The sequence below is a fragment of the Lepus europaeus genome, chromosome 5, assembly GCF_033115175.1.
Source record: "Lepus europaeus isolate LE1 chromosome 5, mLepTim1.pri, whole genome shotgun sequence".
NCBI classification, from domain to species: domain Eukaryota; kingdom Metazoa; phylum Chordata; class Mammalia; order Lagomorpha; family Leporidae; genus Lepus; species Lepus europaeus.
The window spans coordinates 115123448-115150111 of NC_084831.1; the positions used below are offsets into that span (position 1 = coordinate 115123448).

The 26664-nt window shown below is 45.0% G+C and overlaps 2 protein-coding genes across 6 annotated transcripts in view; one reads left to right on the plus strand and one right to left on the minus strand.

Moving 5' to 3' along the window:
* GPR89A (G protein-coupled receptor 89A) overlaps positions 1-6500 on the plus strand; it is a 63497-nt gene extending 56997 nt beyond the window's left edge. For both annotated transcript variants that reach the window (XM_062192119.1, XM_062192120.1), the window contains 4 exons: positions 1754-1849; positions 4180-4269; positions 5729-5794; positions 5918-6500. In XM_062192119.1, the coding sequence (XP_062048103.1) occupies positions 1754-1849; positions 4180-4269; positions 5729-5794; positions 5918-6124 (459 nt within the window). In that variant the 3' untranslated portion in view covers positions 6125-6500. The remainder of the gene's footprint in view (positions 1-1753; positions 1850-4179; positions 4270-5728; positions 5795-5917) is intronic.
* Positions 6501-6961: 461 nt separating this feature from the next.
* Positions 6962-26664, minus strand: part of PDZK1 (PDZ domain containing 1) — an 84430-nt gene continuing 64727 nt past the window's right edge. For all 4 annotated transcript variants that reach the window (XM_062192118.1, XM_062192117.1, XM_062192116.1 and 1 more), the window contains exons 3-9: positions 25015-25264; positions 22958-23094; positions 20593-20788; positions 17147-17343; positions 9859-10080; positions 8929-9216; positions 6962-7435 (exon numbers count right to left, since the gene is read on the minus strand). In XM_062192118.1, the coding sequence (XP_062048102.1) occupies positions 7382-7435; positions 8929-9216; positions 9859-10080; positions 17147-17343; positions 20593-20788; positions 22958-23094; positions 25015-25264 (1344 nt within the window). In that variant the 3' untranslated portion in view covers positions 6962-7381. The remainder of the gene's footprint in view (positions 7436-8928; positions 9217-9858; positions 10081-17146; positions 17344-20592; positions 20789-22957; positions 23095-25014; positions 25265-26664) is intronic.

The window sequence follows — 26664 nt, forward strand, 5'->3', positions numbered from 1 at the left end:
GGTTTTTTTTTTTTTTTTTTTTTTTGACAGGCAGAGTGGATAGTGAGAGAGAGAGACAGAGAGAAAGGTCTTCCTTTTTGCCGTTGGTTCACCCTCCAATGGCTGCTGCACCCAGCGCATCGTGCTGATCCAAAGCCAGGAGCCAGGTGCTTCTCCTGGTCTCCCATGCAGGTGCAGAGCCCAAGGACTTGGGCCATCCTCCACTGCCTTCCCGGGCCATAGCAGAGACTGGCCTGGAAGAGGGGCAACCGGGATAGAATCCGGTGCCCCAACCGGGACTAGAACCTGGTGTGCCGGCGCCGCAAGGCAGAGGATTAGCCTGTTAAGCCATGGCGCCAGCCACTGTTAACCTGTTTGTATTTTTATATTTAAAGTGGGTTTCTTGTTGGCAACATAAACAGTAGTTGGCTGTTAATTTTTTATCCAGTCTGACAGTCTCTGCCATTTCATCGCCATGTTTACACCTAGGATCAGCAAATAGGTCAAACCCAGCCCCTGCTTGCTTTTGTAAATAAATGGTTTTTTGAATATTTATTTATTTGAAAGGCAGAGTGACAGAGATCATTCATCCACTGGTTCACTCCCCAAATGGCTACAAGATCCAGGGCTGAGCCAGGCTGAAACCAGGAGCCAGGAGAACTACTTTCAGGTCTCCCACATGGATGACAGGGGCACAAGCACTTGGATTGTCATCCACTGCCTTCCCAGGCACAATCACTGGGAGCTGAATCAGAAATGGAGCAGCTAGAACTTGAACTGGCACTCTGATATGGACATAGGGTTTGTAGGCATTGGCTTAACTGCACCATAGCCACCCACTGTACCCTAATACCTGCTGTGGAACATAGCCACCCCCATTCATTTATGTCTTATTGTCTTTGATTGCTTTCACAGAACAGTGGCAGTTTGTTGATCTATGATGTATCCTATTTAAATTTAATGTTATTATTAATATGCTTAGATTTAACACTATTATGTTGCTGTTCTTTCTGTCCTTTTTCCTTTGTTTAAACTTCCTTAAGGATTAGTTGTAGCTTTTTTTTTTTTTAAGATTTATTTATTTATTTGAAAGTCAGAGTTACACAGAGACGGAAAGGCAAAGAGAGAGAGGTCTTCCATCCGCTGGTTCACTCCCTAATTGGCTGCAACTGCCAGAGCTGTGCCGATCTGAAGCCAGGAGCTTCTTCGGGTCTCCCATGCAGGTGTAGGGTCCAAGGACTTGGGCCATCTCCCACTGCTTTCCCAGGCCATAGCAGAGAGATGGATCGGAAAAGGAGTAGCTGGTTCTCGAACTGGCGCCCATATGGGATGCCGGCGCTTCAGGCCAGTGCGATAACCGGCTGTGCCACAGTGCCGGCCAAGTTGAAGCTTTTATAATTCTGTTTGATCTTCTTTGTTGGTTTATTAGCTGTAACGTTTTTACTATTGTATTCTTTGTTCAAGTATTCACACAGAATGACCCTGGAACTCCTTAGCTACTTTCTGCTAGAATGTTACTTTTCTGGCTCCTGAGAGCTTAAAGCATATATGACATAGCTTTATTCCCCTTATTCTTATGGGATATGGACTTTCATCTGCCTTTGTGTAATCAGCCAAAACAGATTTCCTATATATCATGTGAATTGAAATCATTTGTATTTTTAGAAACATTGTACCATCAGATATGTTGTATGATCAGTTCATTAATTTTTTGAACACTTTTTAAAATGGTGATTATTCAGAAGCTCTGATATAAAGATCTGTGTCTTTGTAGGCAACCATCAATATTGTTTTTGATCGAGTTGGGAAAACTGATCCTGTCACAAGAGGCATTGAGATCACTGTGAATTACTTGGGAATCCAATTTGACGTAAGAGTTATATCAAGATCCTGGCTTGTTATATTTCTTTCTGTTTTATCTGCTAAATTATATATAATATATAATTATATAATTTTTTATTTTAGCTTTTATCATTTTTAACAGATTCAAATAGTTCATAAGTACAATTCTAATAATAAAATGATATTTTCCTCACTTCCTTTACCTTCTGTCCTTCCTCCTTCTCCATTTCTTTCTTCAATTTTTGAGATAACATTTTTAACATTTTAATTTACATTAATGCTTAATGTTCCATTTAATATAGAGTTCAACCGTTAAAAACCAAAAGACCCTAGTTTATCATAAATATAGGCATAATAGCATAAATATGGTTTAGTGTAAATATAGGCAAGGACTGTAAATAATAATCAAATGGAAAGATGATCATTTCACCCACATATAGCAAATTTCAAATACTCTCAGGTCATTAAAATTATAGTAACATAACATTCTTAACCATTGGGTTGACAAAGGTATAAAACAAAGTTTGACAAAACTATATTTGTGGGGCTGGCACCATGGCATAGCAGGTTAAGCTGCCACTTGCAGTGCCAGCATCCCATATGGGCACTCGTTTGAGACCCAGCTGCTCCACTCCCAATCTAGCTCTCTGCAATGGCCTGGAAAAGCAGTGGAAGATGGCTCGTGTCCTTGGGCCCCTGCACCCACATGGGAGACCTGGAAGGAGCTCCTGGCTCCTGGTTTCGGATCAGCACAGCTCTAGCCTTGACAGCCATTTGGGGAGTGAACCAGCAGATGGAAGACTTTCTCTCTGTCTGTAACTCTACCTCTCAAATAAATAAATAAAAATCTTTTTAAAAAATTATAAATGCTATATATGACAAACCAAGAGCCAATATCATACTAAAGTGAAAAGCTGAAAGCATTTCCCCTCAGATCTAGTACATGACAAGAATGTCCACTTTCACCATTCTTGTTCAATATAGTACTGGAAATTTTAGCAAAAGCAATTAGGGAGAAAGAAATAAAGGGCATCAAAATTGAAAAAGAGGAAGTCAAAATATCCAGGTTTGCAGATGATATCATAATGTACATGGAGAAAGCTAAGCACTCCGCTATAACTTAATTGTAAAAGATTTGATTTTCCAGACTTCAGATATTTGTTTCTTCTTTTGTTCTTTCTACTTTCCTCTGTACAGCCATATTCACTTGGCAAATCTGTAAAAGTCCAGTTTCCCTTTTTAACATAAAACCATAAGTAAAAACTGGTACTTATGATTGTCATAGCTATTTCTCTGTAGACGTTACCACTTTACCAGTTTCTCACCACTAAGTATTCAGATACCTCTCTCTGTCATATTTAGTGAGCTTTTCAAACACACAACTCACCTTTGATTCCCCTAGTAGAAATTTACAAATTAGAGCTAAAATAGTTTTAAAATTGGCACTGAAATTATTTCTGGTATAAGAAATTATCTTTTATCAATTCATTCATATGGACCTTTGGCTAAAGATAGTAACTGTCAACTGTGTTGGGTTTGTTTGTTTTTTAAAGATTGGGTTTATTTGTTTTTGTAGGAGGAGAAAAAGTTATCATGTGTTTCAGATGAAGTTAAGCTATTTTGTAGAACTTAGCTGGGAATGTCTATTATAAAAGTTTTAAGTGATCAGAGAACTATCATTCATAGATATTAAAAGCAATCAAGCTACTGTTGAGTTAGTTTCCTTTTAATTTTTATACAGAAAAGCTATATCATTAGGTCTGGGTATTTTCTGATTTATTAGTGTTGTCATCACTTCACTGTACTTGCCTTCTTCTGCCCTTTAATTCAATCTGCTAATTAAGATTGAAGTTTTCCTACAGGTGTTTCATTCACCATTTACTTACTTTCCTCCATCTCTTAGGTAGGTGTTCTCATGAAATTCCATTTCACAGTCACATATGTAATTAGAATACATCTTAGGGGCATGCACTGCGGCACAGGGGTGTTAAGCTGCCATCTGCAGTGCTGGCATCCCATAGGGCACTGGTTCAAGTCCCAGCTGCTCCACTTCCAATCCAGCTCCCTGCTGATGCACATGAGAAAGCAGCAGAAGATGGCCCAAGTGTTTGGCCCCTGCACCCAAATAGGAAATTCAGAAGAAGCTCCTGGCTTCAGCCTGGCCGAGCGCCAGCCATTGCAGCCGTTTAAGGAGTGAACTTTCGTGGATGGAATGATTCTCTGTCCCTCCTTCTGTCTCTCTGTAACTCTGCCTTTCAAATAAATAAATCTTTACCCCCACCCCCCCAAAAAAAAAGCTTTCACACGTCACTCAACGGAGGAGATTTAACAGATTTTTGTTCTTTGTTATGAGCACAGGTGAAGTTCTGGTCCCAACACATTTCCTTCATTCTGGTTGGAATTATCATTGTCACATCCATCAGAGGATTGCTGATCACGCTTACCAAGGTATGTTTCTATCAGAACATTGAAAAGTACTTCTCATTTGTTGAATTACATGTAGCACTATGAGGTCATTTTATCTAATTAAGATTTCTACCTCCTGAAGTTTTAAAGATACATTTTTTTGAAAGGCAGAGATAAAGAAAAAAAGATATATTCCACCCACTGGTTCATTCTCCAAATGACAACAATGGGCAGGGCTGGGCCAGGCCAGGCCAAAGCCAGGAGCTTCTTCTGGGTCTCCTGTGTGGGTGCAGGGACCTAAGCATTGCCGCCATCTTCCACTGCTTTCCCAGATGTATTAACTGGGAGCTGGATTGGAAGTGGATAGCCGGGACTCCAACTGGCACTCACGGGATTCTGATGTCATGAGTGGTGGCTTAACCCACTGTACCATGACACCAGCCCCCAGAATTTTTTTTGTTTGTTTGACAGGCAGAGTTAGACAGTGAGAGAGAGAGAGAGAAAGGTCTTCCTTTTTGCTGTTGGTTCACCCTCCAATGGCTGCTGCGGCCAGCGCACCGCGCTGATCCGAAGGCAGGAGCCAGGTGCTTCTCCTGGTCTCCCATGCGGGTGCAGGGCCCAAGCACTTGGGCCACACCAGAGAGCTGGACTGGAAGAGGAGCAACCGGGACAGAATCTGATGCCCCGACCGAGACTAGAACCTGGTGTGCCGGCGCTGCAGGCGGAGGGTTAGCCTAGTGAGCCACGGCACCGGCCAAGCCCCCAGAATTTTTAAAAAGTTAAACTACTATGTAAATTAATAATAGTGTATATGCTAATCACAGATAAGAACATTTACCAGAGGTAATAGGATAAGTATCTGTTTTGTTCACTTGTATATCACCAGCATCTAGAATAGAGCCTGGCTTATGATATAATGGGAATAAATGAATGAGACAGATCTTTGAGATTAGAATAATTATAAAAGCCCAATTTTAGAGAAATAAGGGCACAGTAGAATATTCAGCTATTTTCTGATTAATGTAGGCAGGCTTCATTGATGTAGAAAGAGTCCTCTGGTAGAAGAGGTAAAAATCTCAAGATGCAAGAGCTGTTTGAAAGAGAAGAGTTTGAGACAAGAAGGGATCTCCAGATATCTAGCACGACTGCAGAAAGAGCTCAGAAATCTAGAAACACCCACAGATGGTTAGAGGGGCCTAGAGTTATGTGTTAATGTTTTACAGGGATGTTAAGATGGTTTCCATCAGTTTCTGAAATTTGATAGTGAAAGGAATTTTCATATGTTCCAATGAAATACTTAATTTCCCCAAGAGGAAGTTGGTGGTTTTAACTTTCTCAGTCATCCATCTCTTCTTTGTAGCCCTAATCATCTGAGTTCTTCTATACAGGATGTGGCGTGCAAGAGACACTTTTAGTTAAAGGTTAACCATGTGACTTATTGCCCATGACACAGGAATCTAGTACTACTACACAAGTTCATCTCTCTTCCCTTTCTTGACAGTTTTTTTATGCCATCTCCAGCAGTAAATCCTCCAATGTCATTGTCCTGTTGTTAGCACAGATAATGGTAAGTTTAATGAACTAGCTTTGTAAAATGCCCCAAATGTGTTCTAAAGAATTTAACAATTCCCCTGGACCTGCCCCCTACTACGTTCACCATAACTCCTGTATTAACTTCTTTGACTGCCAGGGCATGTACTTCGTCTCTTCTGTGCTACTGATCCGGATGAGCATGCCTGTGGAATACCGCACCATAATCACTGAAGTCCTTGGAGAACTGCAGTTCAACTTCTATCACCGCTGGTTTGATGTGATCTTCCTCGTCAGCGCGCTTTCCAGCATACTCTTCCTCTATTTGGCTCACAAACAGGCCCCAGAGAAGCATATGGCACCTTGAACTCAGGCTGTTACTGATAGTGACCAATAGAATCTGAATTTGGATTGAAGAGGGAAAGTGGAGAGGACCAGGGCTTAAACAAGATGCTGTGGCAGCATATTGTACCTTCAGCATAGGCCTTCCTCCAGAGATGATTCCGAGATCGGGAGTAGCATCAACTAGGCCTTGAGCAGGAGTAACTCCAGGCAGTCCTCAGCAGAAAGCGTTCTGTGTGGATTTTAGCCTCAGGCCAGGTGGGAGTGAGGGTTGGGGGGAAACACATGAACTCTGGGGCAAGAGATGTCTGTGGTAACTGGCTCAAATACGTTGGATTTCTGTTTTAAGTCAATGCTCACATGGAGAAGGCTGTAGCTTTCCCATTAAAATCAGATTATGACGCTTTGGTCCTACATTCATTTTATCGAGTACACGTCAGTATTAGTTTGTGTTACCCAAGTTAGCATCCCACATGTATTCCCCTGTCCTGTTAGAATAAGCAAGAACTCTGTTCTTTTCTGGGAGAGGGATGGTATACAACTGAAATAGATTCTACAAATGTCACTTTTCTGGATTTCCTTTTCATTATTTTCTCGCCACCATGCTATGGAGTAAAATTAACTGGAATAAGACTTCTCTATCCTAGAACACATTTTCTTCATCTATCTAGGTAGATGCTAGGAAGTTTTTAGAATGTTCAGAAGGATGGTTTAAGAAAATCCTGAATATTGTTCTCTTGAAGTCTCCTCTTCCTACTAAGGTCTTATTCTGTGTGTTATTGTGTTTCTGAAATTAAAACAAAGACATTGATCCAAACAAGAGCTCTCTTTAGGTGATACCAGTCTCAAGCATACTCGGAAGGCATCTTTAATAGTATTTATTCTAGTAACCACAACATTGTTACAAAAGCATAATTGTACTGGACTTAGATACCTTAGATATCTTAATTAGCAGTTCTCACAGATTTACAAATCATCTTTGGTGCTCGAGCAACTCGTAAAGGTAAGAGATATCATCATACAAAGAAAGGAAGTTAAGTTGAAGCTGGGAAGAGATCACATAAAAAGAATCTGGCTCCTGCCATAATTCTTCCTAAGTTACCCATAAATAAGCCATCTGCAATAGCAGCCCCTCAGACAAATGAGAGCAGAAGACAATCCGATGCGATGAGTGGTTCCCAGAGGAGTTCTCTAACAGACAATAGACAGGTGGCAGCTCGTTCCTTAAAGGATTATTAAATATCCAGAAACAGCTATCAGCCAAAGCCATAATCTGTTCTCATTACAGCTTGGTATCTTCAGAATTGGAAGAAGAATTTGAAGCTGTACTGTGCGCCTGTGCAAAAGAAAATAAAGGATTTATAAGTGTGAATACCTTAAGAGGAATGACCTAAATGCTATACTGGGCTTTGTTTCCAACTTGCACAGATTCCTTACTGTGGACATAGTAGCACGACACTATAATTGACAGGAATTATAAATCTTTAAAGACAAATGTTAAGCATTTCAGCATACAAGATCAGTAGCTGTTGTGTGTGTTCATTAAAATGAGCATTTGTTATATATTATGAATCAGAATATAATGGAAGCATAGTGAATTAAACTTTTAGAATCCTGGCTTTGACATAAATGTCCCTTATGAACTTGGATAAGACAGTTCACTTTTAGACCTCAGCTTCATCTATAAGAAGCTGGACAAAAATACCAGTCAGCCTGAGGGGCCAGCATTATGGATGCACGTTAAGTCTGCCTGTGACACTGTCATCCACTAGTGGAGTGTTTGTTAAAGGCCCAACCAACTGCTCTGCTTCCAATCCAGCTCCCTGGTAGTGTGACTGGGAAAGTAGCAGAAAATGGTCCAAATATTTAGGCCCCCACCACCTATATGAGAGACCCTAATGGACTTCCAATCCCCTAGCTACAGCCTGGACCAGCCCCAGCCACTGCAGCCATTTGGAAGTGAAGCAACAGATAGAATGAGATATCTTCTGCTTTCCAAATAAAAATCTTTCAAAATATCAAACTGAAGTTTACCAAGGAATTTATATAATCTGTATATACAAGGGTGTTTCAAGAAGTTTATGGAAAATAGAATTGAAAGTTTATTTAGTGCAAAAAAGATTTTAAAGTCCATGCTTAGTTTTTTCATAATACACATTTTACACTTGCTATAAAAAAAATGTGTACCTTCCATTTTCCATGACGTTTTTGAAGTACTCATATGGCAGGACTAAGTGTTCCTACTAATGAAGCTGTAACACACGCCAGTTACGTAAGAACAGTACTGTCCCTGACCACCCCCATTTGTTTTCACACCGTGAGCCAAGCACAGTGTTCAAAGCATTTTTTTAAAAAGATTTTATGGGTTAGAGAGGTAGAGATCTTCCATCTGCTGGTTCACTCCTCAGATGACTGCAACAGCCGGAGCTGCGCTGATCCAAAGCCAGGAGCTTCTTCCTTGTCTCCCACACAGGTGCAGGGTCCAAAGGCCTTGGGCCATCTTTTACTGTCAAAGCACTTTGATAGCCTTAATCCTGCTAAAACTACAAGTTTTCCCTGTTTTATAGGTGGGAAAGCAGAGAGCAAATAGAGACTGATAATATAACAGAATTTATAGCTAGATGATCTGATTCAAGTTCTTTTATAATTTGATAAACTTTTATCAACTCTAGGCAATTGCTGTCAACTGCATGCTATGAAAGTGGGAAATTCATTGTCTTTATAGTGTCTCTTCTACAATAACTTATCTTTACATAGTCACAAGTCTGATAAACACAGATTAGGGGCTTTAGAAAGTTAGATCACTGAAATAAATGCATCACCACTCACTCGTTCTTTTGCCTCGTGCAAGTTGTACTCCAATTCCGCCAACACTCCTTGGGAATCTGGAGGTATAGCCAATGGAAGAGCCATGGAGGAAACAATAGGGATTTTCTTAGCTTGGAAATATTCATAGGCCTTCTTTCCACAGACTAATAGTGTGACATTTTCACCACTGCTTTGGATTCTGTCCACCACCTTCTCATAGGGTTCATCCAGCACGTTCACCCCATTCACTTCAATGATGACATCCTCATCCTCCAACCCAGCCGAGTCAGCAGGGCTGCCCTTCTGTACCTGTGAAGAGATGTGCTGAGTTACCAGCTCCTAACATGGAGAAGGGCATGTGAGAGATGAACTTTCCTTCAGATAGACCAGTTCAAGAATTTGCTCATAACCATGGAATTACTTCCAAAAAGATGTTCTAATACTTTTCTAGCCATGGAAGCCACAACTTCCATACCTGAATGATCAGTGTTACAAACAGTGACTGAGTGGCATGTTGTATGTGTTCTGGGCTGGCAGCATTAAGTTTCAGAGGTCCCCCTTCCACGCTGCCAGCCTTTACTGCTGTAGGAATAATCCTCTCCCTGTCGGTGCCTCCAAGGTGTGGGCGTTACACCAAATGCGCAGAAGCAGCAGGGAGGGTTGACAGTGAATGTCAACTAGTCATGTCAACTCACTCTTCAGGGTAAATGAGTCTAGAGAGACAATGAGGTGGACCAGATGTTTGGGTAGCAAAAGCTCTCACAATGCACTCATAGCTAACTTAAGGGGTACAAGATAGCATTTTTCTGAACCCAAGTGAAATTTGGGTCTCCAAAGTAAGCTTTTTACTAAGCCATCAGTGGGGAGTAGAAAATGAGACTACCCCAATTGTGTCTGTGTTCTTTGCGCTGCTGGAACCGGATTACCATACCTGGAACCGGGTTACCATACCTCTTTGACGAATGAGCCTGGCAGGCCCCGGATCGCATTTAAGTGAAAGCCATAGCCATTTTCCCCTTTATCCAGCCTGCAGAGTTTAGGCTTATGATCTGCTTCCTCTGTAGGATCTGGACTTGAGACCTCCGGAGGAACAGGGGTAGGAGCTGCAACCTCTTTGACAGAACCATTGGGCAGTTCTTGACTTTGATAGTAGAGGAATGGAGAAAGATGAGCCTTTTGAAAAGAAAGGGAAATTTGACTTAATTGTAAGTATGAGTAGGCTATTAGACATGCTGGCTTAATTTATGCGGGTGTCATACATGTTCTACCCAGCTTCCAGACATACCTGATTATAAAACTGCCCTACCACCTGAGCCAGGGGAAGGAGGAAAGTTTGAGCTCGGTCGTGGAGTAATACGCACAAAAGAAAAACAGTACAGAATATACTGTCCACTGCAAAGAAGTCTGACAGAACTAGCTAGCTTCTTCTGGCTCCCCGACAGTGAACAAGACACTTGCAACCCCCTGTTGGGAGTGACAAACAGTGAGGAGCGCAGGAGCTCCTGCAGAGTAGCCCCTTCTGGCCCCTCCTGTTCAGTACAATGGTTTCAGAGCTCCTTACCACATCAGAGGATGTAAAACATTTATCACTATCAAAACTCAAGACCGTAAGTAGAGACCAGTCTATAGAAGGGTAATTCTAAAAGTTCATAGGAAAATGAAATCAAAAATTATTTTGAGAACATTGAAATTCATGCATAGTTTTCTTATACTACACATTTTCCATGAACTTTTTTTTTTTTTTTTTTTTTTTTGACAGAGTGGACAGTGAGAGAGGGACAGAGAGAAAGGTCTTCCTTTTGCCGCTGGTTCACCCTCCAATGGCTGCTGCGGCCAGCACATCGCGCTGATCCCAAGACAGGAGCCAGGTGCTTCTGGTCTCCCATGCAGGTGCAGGGCCCAAGCACTTGGGCCATCCTCCAATGCCTTCCCGGGCCATAGCAGAGAGCTGGCCTGGAAGAGGGGCAACCGGGATAGAATCCGGCGCCCCAACCGGGACTAGAACCTGGTGTGCCGGCGCCGCAAAGCGGAGGATTCCATGAACTTTTTGAAAACCCCTCATTCTAATAATTGGAGGAGGGCAGCAGTTACCATATGGTCACGCATCTTTAAAAAAAACACCAACTTGCTTCTTGCCATCGCCTCTGCCCACTCCAGTCCTGAGATCTGTTGTACTCATTTTACCATGTGTTATAAGCAGTAACTATGTCAAACTCGCCACCATTTTCAAGTGCTTAGCCTAACTCTCAGAGCCTAACTCCATTTGAAGAAAACTATGATGATCATAATATATAGAGAAACAGGACACATAGTTGATTTTTAAAAAATAGATTGGGGCCAGTACTGTGGCTCTGCAAGCTTAGCTGCTGTCCGCAACCCCAGCAGTCTATATTGGAGCAGCAGTTTGAGTCCCAGCTATACTGCTTCTGATCCTCCTCCCTGCTAATGTGCCTGGGAAAGCAGCAGAGGATGGCACAGTACTTGGGCCCCTGCCACCCATCTGGAAGATATGGATGGTGTTCCAGGCTCCTGGCTTCAGCCTGGACCAGCCCTGGCCATTGTGGTCATTTAGGAAGTAAAAGAAAAAAACAGGAACATTGAAAGGATTTACTTTAAAAAATAGCTTAGAGACTGACACTCTGGCATAGTGGGTAAAGCCTCTGCCTGCTGCACCAGCATCCTATTTGAGTGCCAGTTCGAGTCCTGGCTATTCCACTTCCAGTCCAACTCTCTACTAATGGTCTGGGAGAGCAGCAGAAGATTGCCCAAATCCTTGGGCCCCTCCACCCACATGGAGACCCTGAGGAAGCTCCTGACTTCAGACAGGCCCAGCTCTGGCCATTGTGTCCATTTGGAGAGTGAATCAGAGGATGGAAGATCTCTGTACCTCTCTAACTCTGCCTTCCCAATATTTTCTTTTAAAGATTTAGGTATTTAAAGAGCTTAGTTGGGCCAGCACTGTGGCACAGCAGGTAAAGCTGCTACCTGCAGTGTCGGTATCCCATATGGGCACCAATTCAAGACCCTGCTGCTCCACTTCTGATCTAGCTCTCTGCTATGGCTTGGGAAAGCAGTAGAAGATGGCCAAACCCTTGGGCCCCTGCATCCACATGGAAGACCCAGAAGCTCCTGGCTTCAGATCAGCACAGCTCCAGCCGTTGCAGCCAACTTGGGGAGTGAAGCAACAGATAGAAGACCTCTCTCCCTGACCTCTGTGTAACTCTCAAATAAGTAAATCTTTAAAACACACACACACACTGGCCATGGAATTCAGTTGAGAGGGTCAGAGGGTAGATTTGGGTGCCGTGTGATCCTGGGTCAGCAGTTAAATCGCTGCCCACCATGTGCAGGACACGGACTTGTTAGGCAGTCAAGCAACGGAAGGTGAGCTCAGTGTGTGCTCTTCACATCACACTGCAGCAGCCTAAAATTAGATCTTGGGTCCTCTAGTTAGCTTGCTAAACCACAAGACCACATCTCCTGTGGCAAGAACAGTACCAGCACAACCTCCGTTACCCTGTTCAACTCACTCCAGACCTTTCAGCAATATACTTATAAATGTTCCATACTGGAGTCTTTAAAGTGTGGAAAATTATCAGTGACTCGTCATATACCAAAGTAACAGCCCTGCCTAAACAAGGAAGTCAACGAACAGCAGCTGTTCTTGATGCAAATTACAGCAACATCAAAGTGTGAACACTTGAGACCTGTGCTGTGGCCCAGTGGCTAAGCCACTTGCTTGCAGTACCAGCATCCCATATTGGAATGCTGGTTTGCATCTCAGTTGCTCCACTTCCAATCCAGCTCCCTGCTGCTGTACCTGGGCAAGCAGTGAAAGATGGCCCAAGTGCTTGGGCCCTTTCCCAACCATGTGGGAGACCCAGATGGAGTTCCTGGCTCCTGGCTTTGGCTGTTGCAGCCATTTGTGGAGTGAACCAGTGGATGAAAGATTCTTTTTTTACTGTGCTTTTCATATAATATTTGAAAAAAGTAGCAAGAACATTTAAAAAAAAAAAAAAAGCTTCGAACATTTCATGAGTTTCTGTTCATTCTTCATTTGAATATGTAGGTATCTGGTGTGTGCTTAGTGTGTGCTAGGTACTGTTACAGGTATCTCTTACCAATACATCAAGGGCTGACCCCCACCCCCCAACCTATGACTCTTACGGAAGGGAGCAAGAAGAGGATGGGCAGATATCTTCATGGAACAAAGTTCACTATTAACACCACCAGAAAAGTTAGAGTTAAGTCATTCTGTGATCATAATGTTGTGGTATTGGGAAGAGTTAGAAGGGAGTCAATGGCAGGATCCCCATTAGAACACCTGGCGCAGTGGGCACCCACTTCTGCTTGACATTTCTGCCCACAGGGAGGGAGCTTACCACTCTGCAGAACTGACTCATCCCATTTCTGGCAGCTTCCGTTGTTCTTAGCCCAAAGCTAACTGCCTATAGCTTCTCCATTTGGCCCAGCTGTACTGTATTGAAAATCTCAACAAAAAGAAATCTCATATGCAATAACCTTTCAAATACTTGAAGATGCTCTCTTCTCCAAAGTCCATGCTTATTCAAGCCAAACATACGGCAGTTTCCAAAACCTCATCCCCTGGTTACCTTGTCACTGGCTCTCTAAGCAATATTGTGTCTGCTTCTGAGAGCTTTAACATAACATGTGTGAGGCATTATTCTGTAAGCTCTAAACACTGACTCATTTAACTTTCACAGCCACTCTTTACAGTAGCTAGCCCCATGTTACAACTAAGGAAACTGAGGCACCGTGGCTAACTTGTCCAAAGTGACATTACTACTAATTCCAGTATAATGTAGCCAAATCAGGAAAGTCAGATTATCCTCCTCAGAAGCCAAGTATCAATTGAGCTAACTTTAAATTGCTTTTGGAGCAGGGGGCATTGCGGGACAGCAGGTTAAGCTTCCGCTGGGGAAGCCCACATCCCATACCAAAGTGCCAGTCTAAGTCCTGGCTACTCCATGCCTCCGATCCGCCTTCCTCCTAAGGCATCTGGGAGGCAGTGGATGACCATCCAAGCACTTGGGTCCCTCACACCCACTTGGGAGTCCTGGATGGAGTTCTTGGCTCCTGGCTTCAACTTGGTCTAGACCCGGCTGTTGTGGCCACTTGGGGAATGAAGCAGTGGATGGAAGATCTCTCTCACTCCCTCTCCTTTCACATTGCCTTTATTTGGAATCCTGGATGGAGTTCTTGGCTCCTGGCTTCAACTTGGTCTAGACCCGGCTGTTGTGGCCATTTGGGGAATGAAGCAGTGGATGGAAGATCTCTCTCACTCCCTCTCCTTTCACATTGCCTTTCAAATAAATATATAAATCCTTAAGTAAGTATGTTGCCTTTTTTGGGTGGGGCTGCTACTTGGAGTATCATTAAGCTTCTGGTCCTTTTCTGTAGTCAGCAGATCAGGGCTCACCATTTGATTCTCATACAACTTGCTTTTAAGTTAGTATGCTACTTTAAATGTACCCCTATTTAAACTTCATCTTGTGGGTTTTATTCTTTGCATCCTAGATATTTTTGAATATTATACTGTCCAAAGTATTTTTATCTATCAGCATTTTATCCATAAGTAGGTTCAATACATTCTCCATGTCTCCATTCAAATGTAATAAACCAGTTTAGGATAGAAACAAGTGGCATACCATTGGAGACTTCTCTACATGGTTCCAGGAACAACTGTTCTCTAGGAATGACTGCTCAGCTTGCTGAAAACCCATTGATTTTTCTGTCATCCCCTTCACCCTTTCATCTTGCTTCCACAATTACCTTGAAATATCTTATCAAAATGTGCCAAGGAGTATGGTATAAGGAATTAAAAGTCCAAGGACTTGGGTTCAAGTAATGGTTTCAGTCTTTATTAAGCACATCACTTGGTTGCTCTAAGTTTGTTTCCTAACCTGTGAAAAGGGACTAACTTCACCACCCACACCGTTCCTCCTTATATATCCTCTAATGTCCTTTTGGAAGCTTCTATGACTGTAGCACCTAGAACAAGAACTTCTTATCTTGCTCTCATCTCTATGACCAACACCCAGCAGGCAGATGGTGCTTAAAATTCCCTCCAATGATGATTAAACTAATCTGAACCTCAGTTCCTATGGTAAAATAAGTGCTGTGAAACCTTAAAATATGCAAATAGTAGGTGTTATGATTAACAGTTGCTAAGAGGGGGCTGGCATTTTGGCACAGCAGGTTTAAGCCACCACTTGCAACATTGGTACCCCACATCGGAGCGTCAGTTCGAGTCCTTCCCACTCCACTTGCGCTTATGAGCCTGGAAATTCAGCAGAAGGTGACCCAAGTACTTGAACCCCTGCCATCCATGTGGGAGACCCAGTTGGAGTCTCAGACTCCTGGCTTTACCTGGCCCAGACCTGACTGTTGCAGTCATTGAACCAGTGGATGAAAGGAATCTTTCTTTCTCATGCACGCATGCATCCTCTTTCTCTGTCACTCTGCCTTTCAAATAAAATCTTTCAAAAAAGTTACTAAGAGAGGCCGGCGCCGTGGCTCAACAGGCTAATCCTCCGCCTTGTGGCGCCGGCACACCAGGTTCTAGTCCCGGTTGGGGTGCCGGATTCTGTCCCGGTTGCCCCTCTTCCAGGCCAGCTCTCTGCTATGGCCCGGGAGTGCAGTGGAGGATGGCCCATGTGCTTGGGCCCTGCACCCCATGGGAGACCAGAAGCACCTGGCTCCTGTCTTGGGATTAGTGTGGTGCGCCGGCCACAGTGCGCCGGCCGCGGTGGCCATTGGAGGGTGAACCAACGGCAAAAGGAAGACCTTTCTCTCTGTCTCTCTCTCACTGTCCACTCTGCCTGTCAAAAAAAAAAAAAAAAAGTTGCTAAGAGGAAGTAAAAATAGTTGGAGTCAACTTGGTCTTGATGAATCTCTTTTTGGTCCCTTCTTTTGCAAAGGATTTAGATCCTGTTTAATAATTCTCTCTAGTCTCTTCAGACATTGATGGAATTTACTGATCTACAGTTTAAAATCCAATTATTCTCTACTTTAGGAAGTTAAGGCTATGTTTATTCCTAAGTTCCTATTATTTAAAAAAAAAAAAAAGAGGTTTATTTGAAAGAGTTATACAGAAAGAGGGATAGAGAAAAAAAAAATATATATATATATATATCCACTAGTTCACTCCCCAGATGGCTACTGAGCCAGGCTGAAGCCTGGAGCTTCTTCCTGGTCTCCCATGTGGATGCAGGGGCCCAAACACTTGAGTCATCTGCTGCTTTCCCAGGCCATCAGCAGGAAGCTGGATTGGAAGAGGAGCAGCCAGGACACAAACTGGTGCCCATATGGGAAGCTGGTGCCACAGGCAGCAGCTTAACCTGCTATGCCATAGCACTGGCTCTTTAAGTTCCTGTTCTCCATAGATTTTTCTCAGATCACCAAGAGTAACTTTGGCAGTTATATTCAGATTCTTTCCAAATCATTTTTAAAGGATTTATTAATCTATTTATTTGAAAAGCAGTGTTACATAAGGCACACAGAGATCTTCCATCCACTGGTTTATTCCCCAAATGGCCACAATGGCAAGGACTGGGCCAGGCTGAAGCTGGGAGCCAGGAGCTTCTTCCAGGTCTCCCATGTGAGTGCCGGGGCCCAAGCACTTGGACCATCTTCTGCTGCTTTCCCAAACACGTTAGCAGGAAGCTGGATTGAAAGTGGAGCATCCAGGACTCAAACTAATACCCATATGGAATCCCAGTGTCACAAACAATGGCTTAACCCACTATGCCACAACGCCCCCCCAAAAATGTTTAATTTATTTGAGAGAGAGCTCCCACCCACTAGTTCACACCCTAGATGTGTGAAAGGGCTAGAGTTAGGAATGGGGCCCAGGTTTCCCACATGGCTGGCCAGAACCCAAACACGGAGGACACTACCACTGTCTCCAGGTCTGCATCAGCAGGAGTCTAGAGCCGCAGCTGGTGATCGTACCCAGGCACTGATACTGGACACAGGCACTTAACTGCTAGACAGAACACCTGCTCCTTCAAAATCTTAAGTCTAAACACTTAAAATCCATCTACCACTCACTTGGCATTCTCTCTCCAGTACCAATTTGAGCTTCAATTCAGCCTTAAGGATTGTTACATTCTTCCAATGTAAGGAACAAGTTAGGAACTCATCCCAGAGTTTGAGTATATGAGTGAGTGGGCCCAATCCTACTGCGTGAACATGGGATGGGGCCTGAATTACTTACCAGTCTATACATGCTGTCCGCCTCTTTGTCCACCACCAGCAGTGAAGTCTGATCTCCACCCTTTTTAATCACTTCCACCACACCGTCATGATCAAGGGCTTCCACAGACTTGCCGTTGACAGCAATTACCAGGTCATTGTTCTTCAAGCCAGCTGCCTCTGCTGGACTTCCAGAATCTATGTCCTTGATGATTTGTCCTACCCTCCCCCACACAAAAAAATAGATTATCAGAAAGTGTTTGCCCCTAACACACTTTGAGATTTCTGCTGGAGTCCAAGGCCCTGATGCAGTAGATCTAAAACACAAGCAGAGGACAGCTGCTGTCCCTCCTTCCTATAAGCAGCTCCATTTCCTGCTCAGAACTCCCTCCAAGAGCACACCCAGCCAGCAACAGTGAGAATGTCATCTCGTCCCTAGAAGTACCTGACATTCAATCTTGACTAACTAGCAGTAAGCACCAGGAGTCACCAGGTTCCCCAGAAGTCAACTGGCAAACGTGTAGCCACATGAGGGGTCTCCAAAACTTTCATGGAAAGCAAGCATCTACTATGAAAAAGTATAGATGGGGCTGGCGCTGTGGTGTAGCAGGTAAGGCCGCCGTCTGCAGTGCCAGCATCCCGTACGAGCGCCAGCTGAGTCTCAGTTGTTCCACTTCTGATCCAGCTCTCTGCTGTGGCCTGGGAAAGCAGTGGAGGATAGCCCACCGAGGTCCTTGGGCCCCTGCACCTGTGCGGGAGACCTGGAGGAGGCTCCTGGCTTTGGATCAGCACAGCTCCAGCCACTGCGGCCAGATGGGGAGTGAACCAGCAGATGGGAGACCTCTCTCTCTCTCTCTCTCTCTCTCTCTCTCTCTCTCTCTCTCTCTCTCTCTCTCTCCATGTGTAACTGACTTTCAAATAAATAAATAAATCTTTAATAAAAAAAAGTGTGGATTTCAAAAACTTTCGCAGCGCAATAAACTTTCTTTTAATTCTGCCTTTCTAACTTTATGATGTACCCTTTTAAGTCTCATATAGAAACTGAGCTGTAAAAAGGGGGGGAAGGACAGTTATAATGAGCTGAAACCAAGGGACATGAAAATAGAAAGCAATAAATATAGGAACTGAGGGGGAAACAGGCAGGGGGAACAAAGAATGCGGAACGGAACCAAAGACTTCAGACTCTAGGAGACCCATGCTGGCGTATTAAGAGCAGTCAACTGTTCAACTCTGAATGTGTTTCGTGAACACCCTGAGTGGATGCACCTCTAGCTGACTTCAGCTATCTTTATCAATGCCGCCATACCTCTTAGACGTTCTTGTCCTCCACACTATATTAACAAGCTCCAGCCTCACTTTCCCAGCTAGCTGCTGGCTATCTCCAAAAAGACACCTCATCAATCCCTCTGATGTAATGTCTTCAAATGAAAAATCACTTCTGCCCTCTCCCCGTTTCAAAGCCCTTCCTCCTGGCCACCTGTTAGCGGAACACCATCTCCTTGGAACACCCACGCTTGGCACCCACCGTCTGTAACTGGTCAGCTGCCGTGTCCGTCAGTGCTGCCTTGATACTCAATACGTTTCTCTTCCCTAGCCCCCCTCCCTCCAGCCTGAAGGCAGTTTGCGTTAGTTCCTGTGTGGAATCCCACCTGTCTTGCTATAGCTTCTTACCACCCAGTTCTTCCCAGCACAGATCTGCCTCCAGATCCCTTGGAGGCCATGTCTGACCATGCATTCCCAGGGCAATAGAATGAGCATGGGCTTTGCAAATAACCAGTCCTGAGTTGGATCCCACAGCAATTGGACTTCACATAATCATCACATCTCTTCCCAAGCCCTCCATTTCAACAATTCTTGCAGATGTATTCATCGTAACTGAGAAGTTGAAAACCCTCAAGTCACTGAAGCTCCATTTTTTTTTTCCTTCCCTCTCACACTGTTCCAAGAACTTTTAACTCCTTACCAACTCAGGAGCCAATTCCCAACTCCTCAACCTGACATTGAGGCACCAAAGTTCCCTCATCAGCTCTCTCCAACCTCCCTTTCTAACTCAGACCATTGTACAACACATCAGAGGCCAAACACCTGGCCCTGTGTGTCCCCGCTTGGCTCACTCCTACCTTCCTGGAACGCCCTTGCTTGCCCTGGCTCCATCTGTTTTGCCAAATTGATCCAGACTACAAAAGCACAAGTTCAAGTGTGACCTCAACCATGCAGCCTTCCAGTACCTTATTGGTAGGAAAAGTCTGCTCCAACGTCAGCTCCCTCAGTACTTTATCTGCCCCTGCATGAAGGTACTTACCCCACCTGCCTTCAGTTATGGACATACTGTCTTATCTCCTGTACTAAATAGCAGGCCCCTTGACTGAAGAATTTTTGCCTTATTCACTTCTAAGACCGTGAGTGTGCTTTTATATAATATGAACAAAATTAACATCTGAAGAATTGATGTAAAATATAGATAATAGAAAACACAGAAACTTCTAGCTGAATACCAGCTCATATGGTCTGACCTGCATTCTATTACGTATTTGCCTTCCCAGAAAGGGTCTTGGTTCTTTTGCTTTTAGTTACAAGGAAGCAGAAAGACTACTTCCCAGCTGGCACCGCGGCTCACTGGGCTAATCCTCCACCTTGCAGCGCCGGCACACCAGGTTCTAGTCCCGGTCGGGGCACCGATTCTGTCCCGGTTGCCCCTCTTCCAGGCCAGCTCTCTGCTGTGGCTAGGGAGTGCAGTAGAGGATGGCCCAAGTGCTTGGGCCCTGCACCCCATGGGAGACCAGGAGAAGCACCTGGCTCCTGCCATTGGATCAGCGCGGTGCGCTGGCCACAACGCGCCAGCTGCGGCGGCCATTAGAGGGTGAACCAATGGCAAAGGAAGACCTTTCTCTCTGTCTCTCTCTCTCACTGTCCACTCTGCCTGTCAAAAAAAAAAATTAAAAATAAATAAATAATTAAAAAATAAAAAAAGAAAGACTACTTCCTGGCCATGTTCGAGTCCCAGACCCTGACCCACACCTCTGTCCTGGATCCAGGGGCGTGCTGGGGCTAGCACACTCACACCAGCTCACAGGAGCCAGTGCCAGGCAACACTTCAATTCTGTGTTCAGTGACATCATGTTGGTAGCTTGAAATCAGACATGGTGAGAGGGGAGTATTTACACCATGAAAGTCAATAAACATCACACATCAGGACTTTTTTTCCCCCAGAAAGCCAATATACCAGCACACTCACCCCTATATCTCAAATTCTGCCTTACCACCCACCTATGGACATTTCGGGAGGCCCAAAGTCAGGCCCCACTATGTGATGGAGAAACTGACCCAGCTGTGCTTCCTAGTCTCTTGCTGGCCCCCGTCACGTATCTGGAAGGGAGCTGGGGGCCTAGTGGATCGCTGGGGTCAGGTTTGGATGAAGAACTAGTTGGTTACACTGCCAAGTTTGGGGCTCCTCTTCTAGCGCCTTACCTCTCTGTTCTGGGCCTGCCTTCAGATAGAAACCATAGCCACTGCTTCCCTTCTTCATCTCCACAACGCGGGGCTGGTGGGGCAGCAGCTTCAAACTGGCCGCTTCTCTCCTGAACTCCATCTTCTGCTCGCTGTGCCGTTTCTCAGTTTCTTTGTCCACCAGAAGGAACATGATACGGTTTCCTGACTTCTTCACCTGCAACCACACACACGGACAAGGGACAACATCAGCCCCCAAGAATGATGCTAGGGAACAAGAAAATTGCCATGGAGACGCACTCAACAGAAAACATGAAGTCAAATCTTGCATTTAAGCTGTTCAAGACTATTTCTTGGGGCTGGCACTGTGGCGCAGTGGGTTAACGCCCTGGCCTGAAGCGCTGGAATCCCATATGGGCGCTGGTTCTAGTCCCAACTGCTCCTCTCCCAGTCCAGCTCTCTGCTATGGCCTAGGAAAGCAGTAGAAGATGGCCCAGGTCCTTGGGCCCCTGCACCCGCATGGGAGACCCAGAAGAAGCTCCTGGCTTCAGTCTGGCGCAGCTCCGCCCATTGCTGCCAATCGGGGAGTGAACCAGTAGATGGAAGACCTGTCTCTGTGCCTCTGCCTCTCTAACTCTGCCTTTCAAATAAATAAATCACTTTAAAAAAAAGAGACTATTTCCTACCCTTTAACTGGTTTTTATCTACCTCTACTTCTATAGTTGTTTTTCCCTTTGTTGAGTGTGCCCTCACCCACACAGATGCTGCCTGAAACCAGGCAAACCAGAAAACCCAGAAAGGTAAAAAACAAAGCCTGGAACAGGAGTTTGGGAAAAGAAAGGGTCCAGTTTGAAAGATCATTCTACCAAGAAAATAGAAGGTTGATTAATTTTTAAGGCTCCATATGATACCCCCACAAAAACTCAAGTGTTTTCCACGTGTCATGGGACCAGGCTGGGACATTCGATTTGGAGTGAGGCCTGTCCAGCATCTTCCATCTGTAGCTCCACGTGGTAGCCCCTCCACGTGGTAGCCCCTCCTTGTCTGTGGTTTCACAACCCTTGATCAACCATGGCCTGAAAATGCTAAGTATTAAAATTCCAGAAAAACAAAAAACAAAAAAAAAAAAACCCTTATGAGTAGTTTTTTAGTAAGCACTATCCTCTCTTTTTTTAACTTTTCATTTAATTTGAAAGGCAGAGAGGCAGAGCGAGAGCTTCCATCAACCACTTCAAACCCCTTCAAATGCCTGCAACATCCAGGGCTGGCCCAGGCTAAAGCCAGGAGTCAGGACTCAATCCAGGTCTTCCGCGTGGGTAGCAGGGACCCAGCTACTTGACCCATCATCTGCTGCCTCCCAGGGTATACATTTACAGGAAGCTGGAATCAGAAGCAGAACTGGGATTCAAATCCAGGTCTCCCAATATAGGATGTGGACTTCTCAAGCAGAGACTTAACTAACCACAGTGTCCGACACCCACCTCAATGCATAAGTTTTAAGTGACATGCATTCTGCATAACATAATGAAATCTTATGCCATCCCACTCCATCCTGCCTGGGACGTGAATCATCCCTTTGTCCTACAAACCCACGCTGTGGGACTACCCACTCAACAACCACTTGGTAGCCACCTCATTTATGAACTCAGTTCTCATAGCATCAAAGTGCTTGTGTTCAAGGAACCCTTCTTTTACTTAATAATGGTCCCAAAGCCCAGAACAATTTTATTATAGTACATTGTTATAGTTGTTCTAATGGCCTCTGATTTTATTAATAAATTCAGTGTTGAGATGATGATACTAAAATGTTTTACTAGGAACCAGAAGGTAACCAGCATAGTAAATACAGCTACTCCCCGTTATCAGAGGTGACTGTGTTCCCCAAAATGCCCCACAGATGCCTGAAATACCAAAAGAACAGAAACCTATATATAGGGTTTTCTTCATATACATCCTTACATACCTGTGGTGATAAAGTTTAACTCATAAGTTACACATAGTACGAGATAAACACAAATTACAAGTAGGCAATTATACAAAAGTTATTTAAAACATTTCTGGAATTTTCCAGTGAATGTTTTCAGACCACAGTCGACCACAGGTAACTGAAACCAGGGAAAGCAAAACTACAGATAAAGTGGGACTACTGCCCAGTAAGATCCACAAGATAAAGCTGATGGTTCTTCAGGCCTCTTGATGTGAAACTAGCAAAGGGTTTATTTCAAAACACCATATTAACACGGCTATGACACTAGTGAGTATATTCACACAGTAGGGCAACCCCACTGGCCCACAAGCTTAGCTGGCCCCTGCCAACCCTGTCTTTCCATCCCTTCCAGTGAGGTAGAAGGAAAGGGAGGTAAGAGCAGTCCCCCGTGGGGCCCACCTTTTCAACCACCTCCTCGTGACTGGCATCTTCTACGTTCTCTCCGTTCACTTCAATCAAGTGGTCATCAGCCAGGACGCCAGCCTTCATAGCCACGCTTTGAGGGATGATATCAGTCATGTACACGCCCTTTCTACCTGGAGGAGAAGAGGATGCATTCCATTGCAGGGAAAACTCGAAGGCCCAATAATGTGAAAACAAACGTCTCATCTTAGAGCTAACTCAAACAGCCCTTGGCTTCTGATCTAGAGTCACAGCTGTAGCTCCTAGGACAAAGCTGGACACAGCCATTACCCATGGGTATCTGTTGATCAGAACAGAATTTCTGAGCCCAACTAAATGCAAAGAAGGAATCGCCAATATCATTGGCCTCTTGAACCTGAAAGCACCAAACCATGCCCATGCTGGATACTGCTGTCATTCTTCCCGTCTTTGCCTTTGCAGACTTACAAAGGCTCTGTTCCCTCCTCTTTGGTGCCATCACTGAACACATACCAGCGGAGTAGATAAAACTCGCTAATGCAAGGACAGAGGCATGGAAGGGGAGAAAAGCATGCATTTAGATGGTGCGATTTGAGTGCTAAAAGAAATCTTGCCAGTTCTTCCAAGATGCTCCTATTTCAGCTAGGCGAGAAGTAGCCTCATAACACAAATCAGTTGTAAGAAATAATAACTTGAGGGGCCGGTGCTGTGGCACAGCAGGTTAATGCCCTGGCCTGAAGCACAAGCATCCTATGTGGGTACCGGTTCGAGACCTGGCTGCTCCACTTCCTGTCCAGCTCTCTGCTGTGGCCTGGGAAAGCAATAGATGGCCCAAGTTCTTGGGTCCCTGCACCCACGGAGACCTGGAAGAAGCTCCTGGCTCCTGGCTTTGGATCAGCACAGTTCTGGCCATTGTGGCCAATTGGGGAGTGAACCATTGGATCAAAGACCTCTCTCTCTGCGTAACTCTCCTCTGTGTAACTCTTTAAAGTAAAAATAAATAAATCTTTAAAAAAAAAAAAAAAGAGAGAGAACGAACTTGAAGTCTGCTTCCTTTACCCTTAAATTTCTTCGGCTACCTTATTATACAATTGTCATGAAGAAAACATTTTCTTCATAAAGCCAAGCTAAACTACTCACCACCTTCGCACCAGAGCCAGATGAGAACACAAACGCTTCTTTTTCACCATTTTACCGATCATGGACTTCTACAAAATGCCAGGCTTCCTTTGGCCACCTACATCACTGTGCTTAGTGACCAGCGGACTGGAGAAACGCCTCTCAGCTAGTTTACATCTCTTCCAAACAATTCAAAAATTTCCTACTGCTTTCCTCCTTTATCCCTTAGTGAATTACGGAAGTCACTAGTGCCTCTCCAGTGCCACAAGGAAGGTGGACACAGGCACCGTAAAAGACGGAACCCATCAGCCAACACGGCTCCTCTGCCTGCAGCCTACGTCCCAGAGCTGTGGCCGGCTGAACACAGGTCTGTCTGCGCTTCTGAAGTTCCAGACATCAGCCCTAAAATATATCTGACAGGCAGGCTCTCACATCACGACACAGCTCTCAGCTAGAGGTCGGCGGCGCGGCAGGGCCACACTGAGGACTCTTTAAATGTCACCGAAGGGTGGAGATTTTTTTGCCATCTCCTTAGCAACTTACAACAGCATCACATACATCAATGGATGCTCACAAATTTGTTGAATGAATGAGTGACCATCCGGACACTCAGAGATGAAAAGTACTGTTCCCACTCAAAAGTTCTGTTATGAAGAACCTCTTGTTTCTCATCTCCCATCGTCCACTGCACCTTCACCCTATGGAAGCTAGAAAAGAATGACAAAGACCTCTGGCCTCGAAGGGTCAGCCTAAAGGACACTAGGAGAGAGGCATGCCCAGTGTCCCTCTCCCCGACCCCACCCATCCCCTGAGCAATTGAACAGGCAAGAGAGGGGCCAGGGAGAAAGGGAGAGACGTGACGGTCCTAGGAAGCGTTTATAGCAGCTGAAAATTAGTCACTAAGCAGCAGCAACATGTCCCTGCTGGAAGGCCGTGCGCCGCCCCGCCCGGCTCACCTTGGACGGTTTTCAGGGAGAAGCCGTAGCTGTTCCCCTGCTTCACCAGGTAGCAGAGGCGCGGCTGGGTCCAGGTCTCCACTGCTCCATTCATCACAGGGGCCGCGTCCTCGTCACGCAAATCCGCCTCCTGCCGACTCTGACCCAACTCTTTCAAATCCACCTGTTTTTTCACAGCTTTCTCATAGGAATCCCCATCCAGAACTAGTAAAGTCACTGCATTCCCACTCTTTCTCACCAGATCCACCACCTAGGAAAAAGAAAAAAGGAAGATATTGTACGTAATAATTCCTCTCTCAACTGCTCCCCCTCTGGCCCTGCAGATTCTGACAGCTGGCCTCTGACGCCCAGTAGTAGCAGACAATGTCCCCGTCACCTTCCCTCCCTGGGCACAGATTAGGTTAGGCCCCTGGCCTTTTCAGGGTCTGGAAAGTAGAGTAACTCCCACTAGGACTGCTTCCTTCAAGAGAGGAGTGCTGCCCTGGAGCACAGCAGGTGCCCCCAAGTGTGTGGTGACAGTACAGTGTGTGACCAGCACCCGCTTAGATTATATTAGCAAGGTCCCTGTACTTAGTTTCCTCACCTGTGAGATGGTTCTATACGCCTCACAGTGTTGTGATGAGAAATTAACAAGGTGATGCCTGACATATAAAACTGCCTAGTGGGGCTGGCGCTGTGGCATAGCGGGCAAAGCCGCCACCGCCTGCAGTGCTGGCATCCTGTATGGGTGCCGGTTCAAGTCCCAGCTGCTCTACTTCCAATCCAGCTCTCTGCTATGGCCTGGGAAAGCAGTGGAAGATGGCCCAAGTGCTTGGGCCTCTGCACCCGTGTGGGAGACCTGGAAGAAGCTCCTGGATTCTGGCTTTGGATTGGCCCAGCTCTGGCTGTTGTGGCCATTTGGGGAGTGAGCCAGCAGATGGAAGACCTCTCCTTCTCTTTGTAACTCTTTCAAATAAATCTTAAAAAGAAAAAAAAGACGACACTGCAGAACTACAGAGCATCACTCAGAGATGATTTTGAACAGGATGGGAAGACTAGAGTGAGATAATGACTGAGAGGCAGCACAAGACAGAGTTCACTTTTGTGACCTTTGAAGACCATGGCTGTGGGTCAGGCTGTCATTTAGAAAAGACCACACCATGCATGGTCATGACTATGAAGTGAGGCTGAGGTGGTGGGGGTCAGGTGGCCATGGGATGCTTACAATGGGCGTGGTAATGATGGAACCAATTCTGGAGACAGTGGGAGCTACGATGATTTTGGCAATTACGACGACCCACCTTCAAATATTGGAGCCGTGAAGGGAGGAAACCCTGGAGGTAGTAGCTCTGGCCCCTGAGCTGGTGGTAGACGACATTTTGCCAAACCACAAAATCAAGGCTACTCTGGCAGTTCTAGCAACAACAGCGGGTAGGGCAGTGGCAGAAGGTGCCAGGAAACAAAGCTTAGCAGGAAAGGAGAGCCAGAGAAGTGACAGGGAAGCTACAGGTTACAGCAGATTTGTGAATCCAACCGCGTACAGTGGTGGCAGGGCCCAGCCGCTACAAAGAAGACAATGCCCACATGTATGGGCAATAAAAACAAGGACTATATTTGTGACTAACCGAATAACAGGTTATTTTAGTTTCTGCTCTGTGGAAAGTGTAAAGC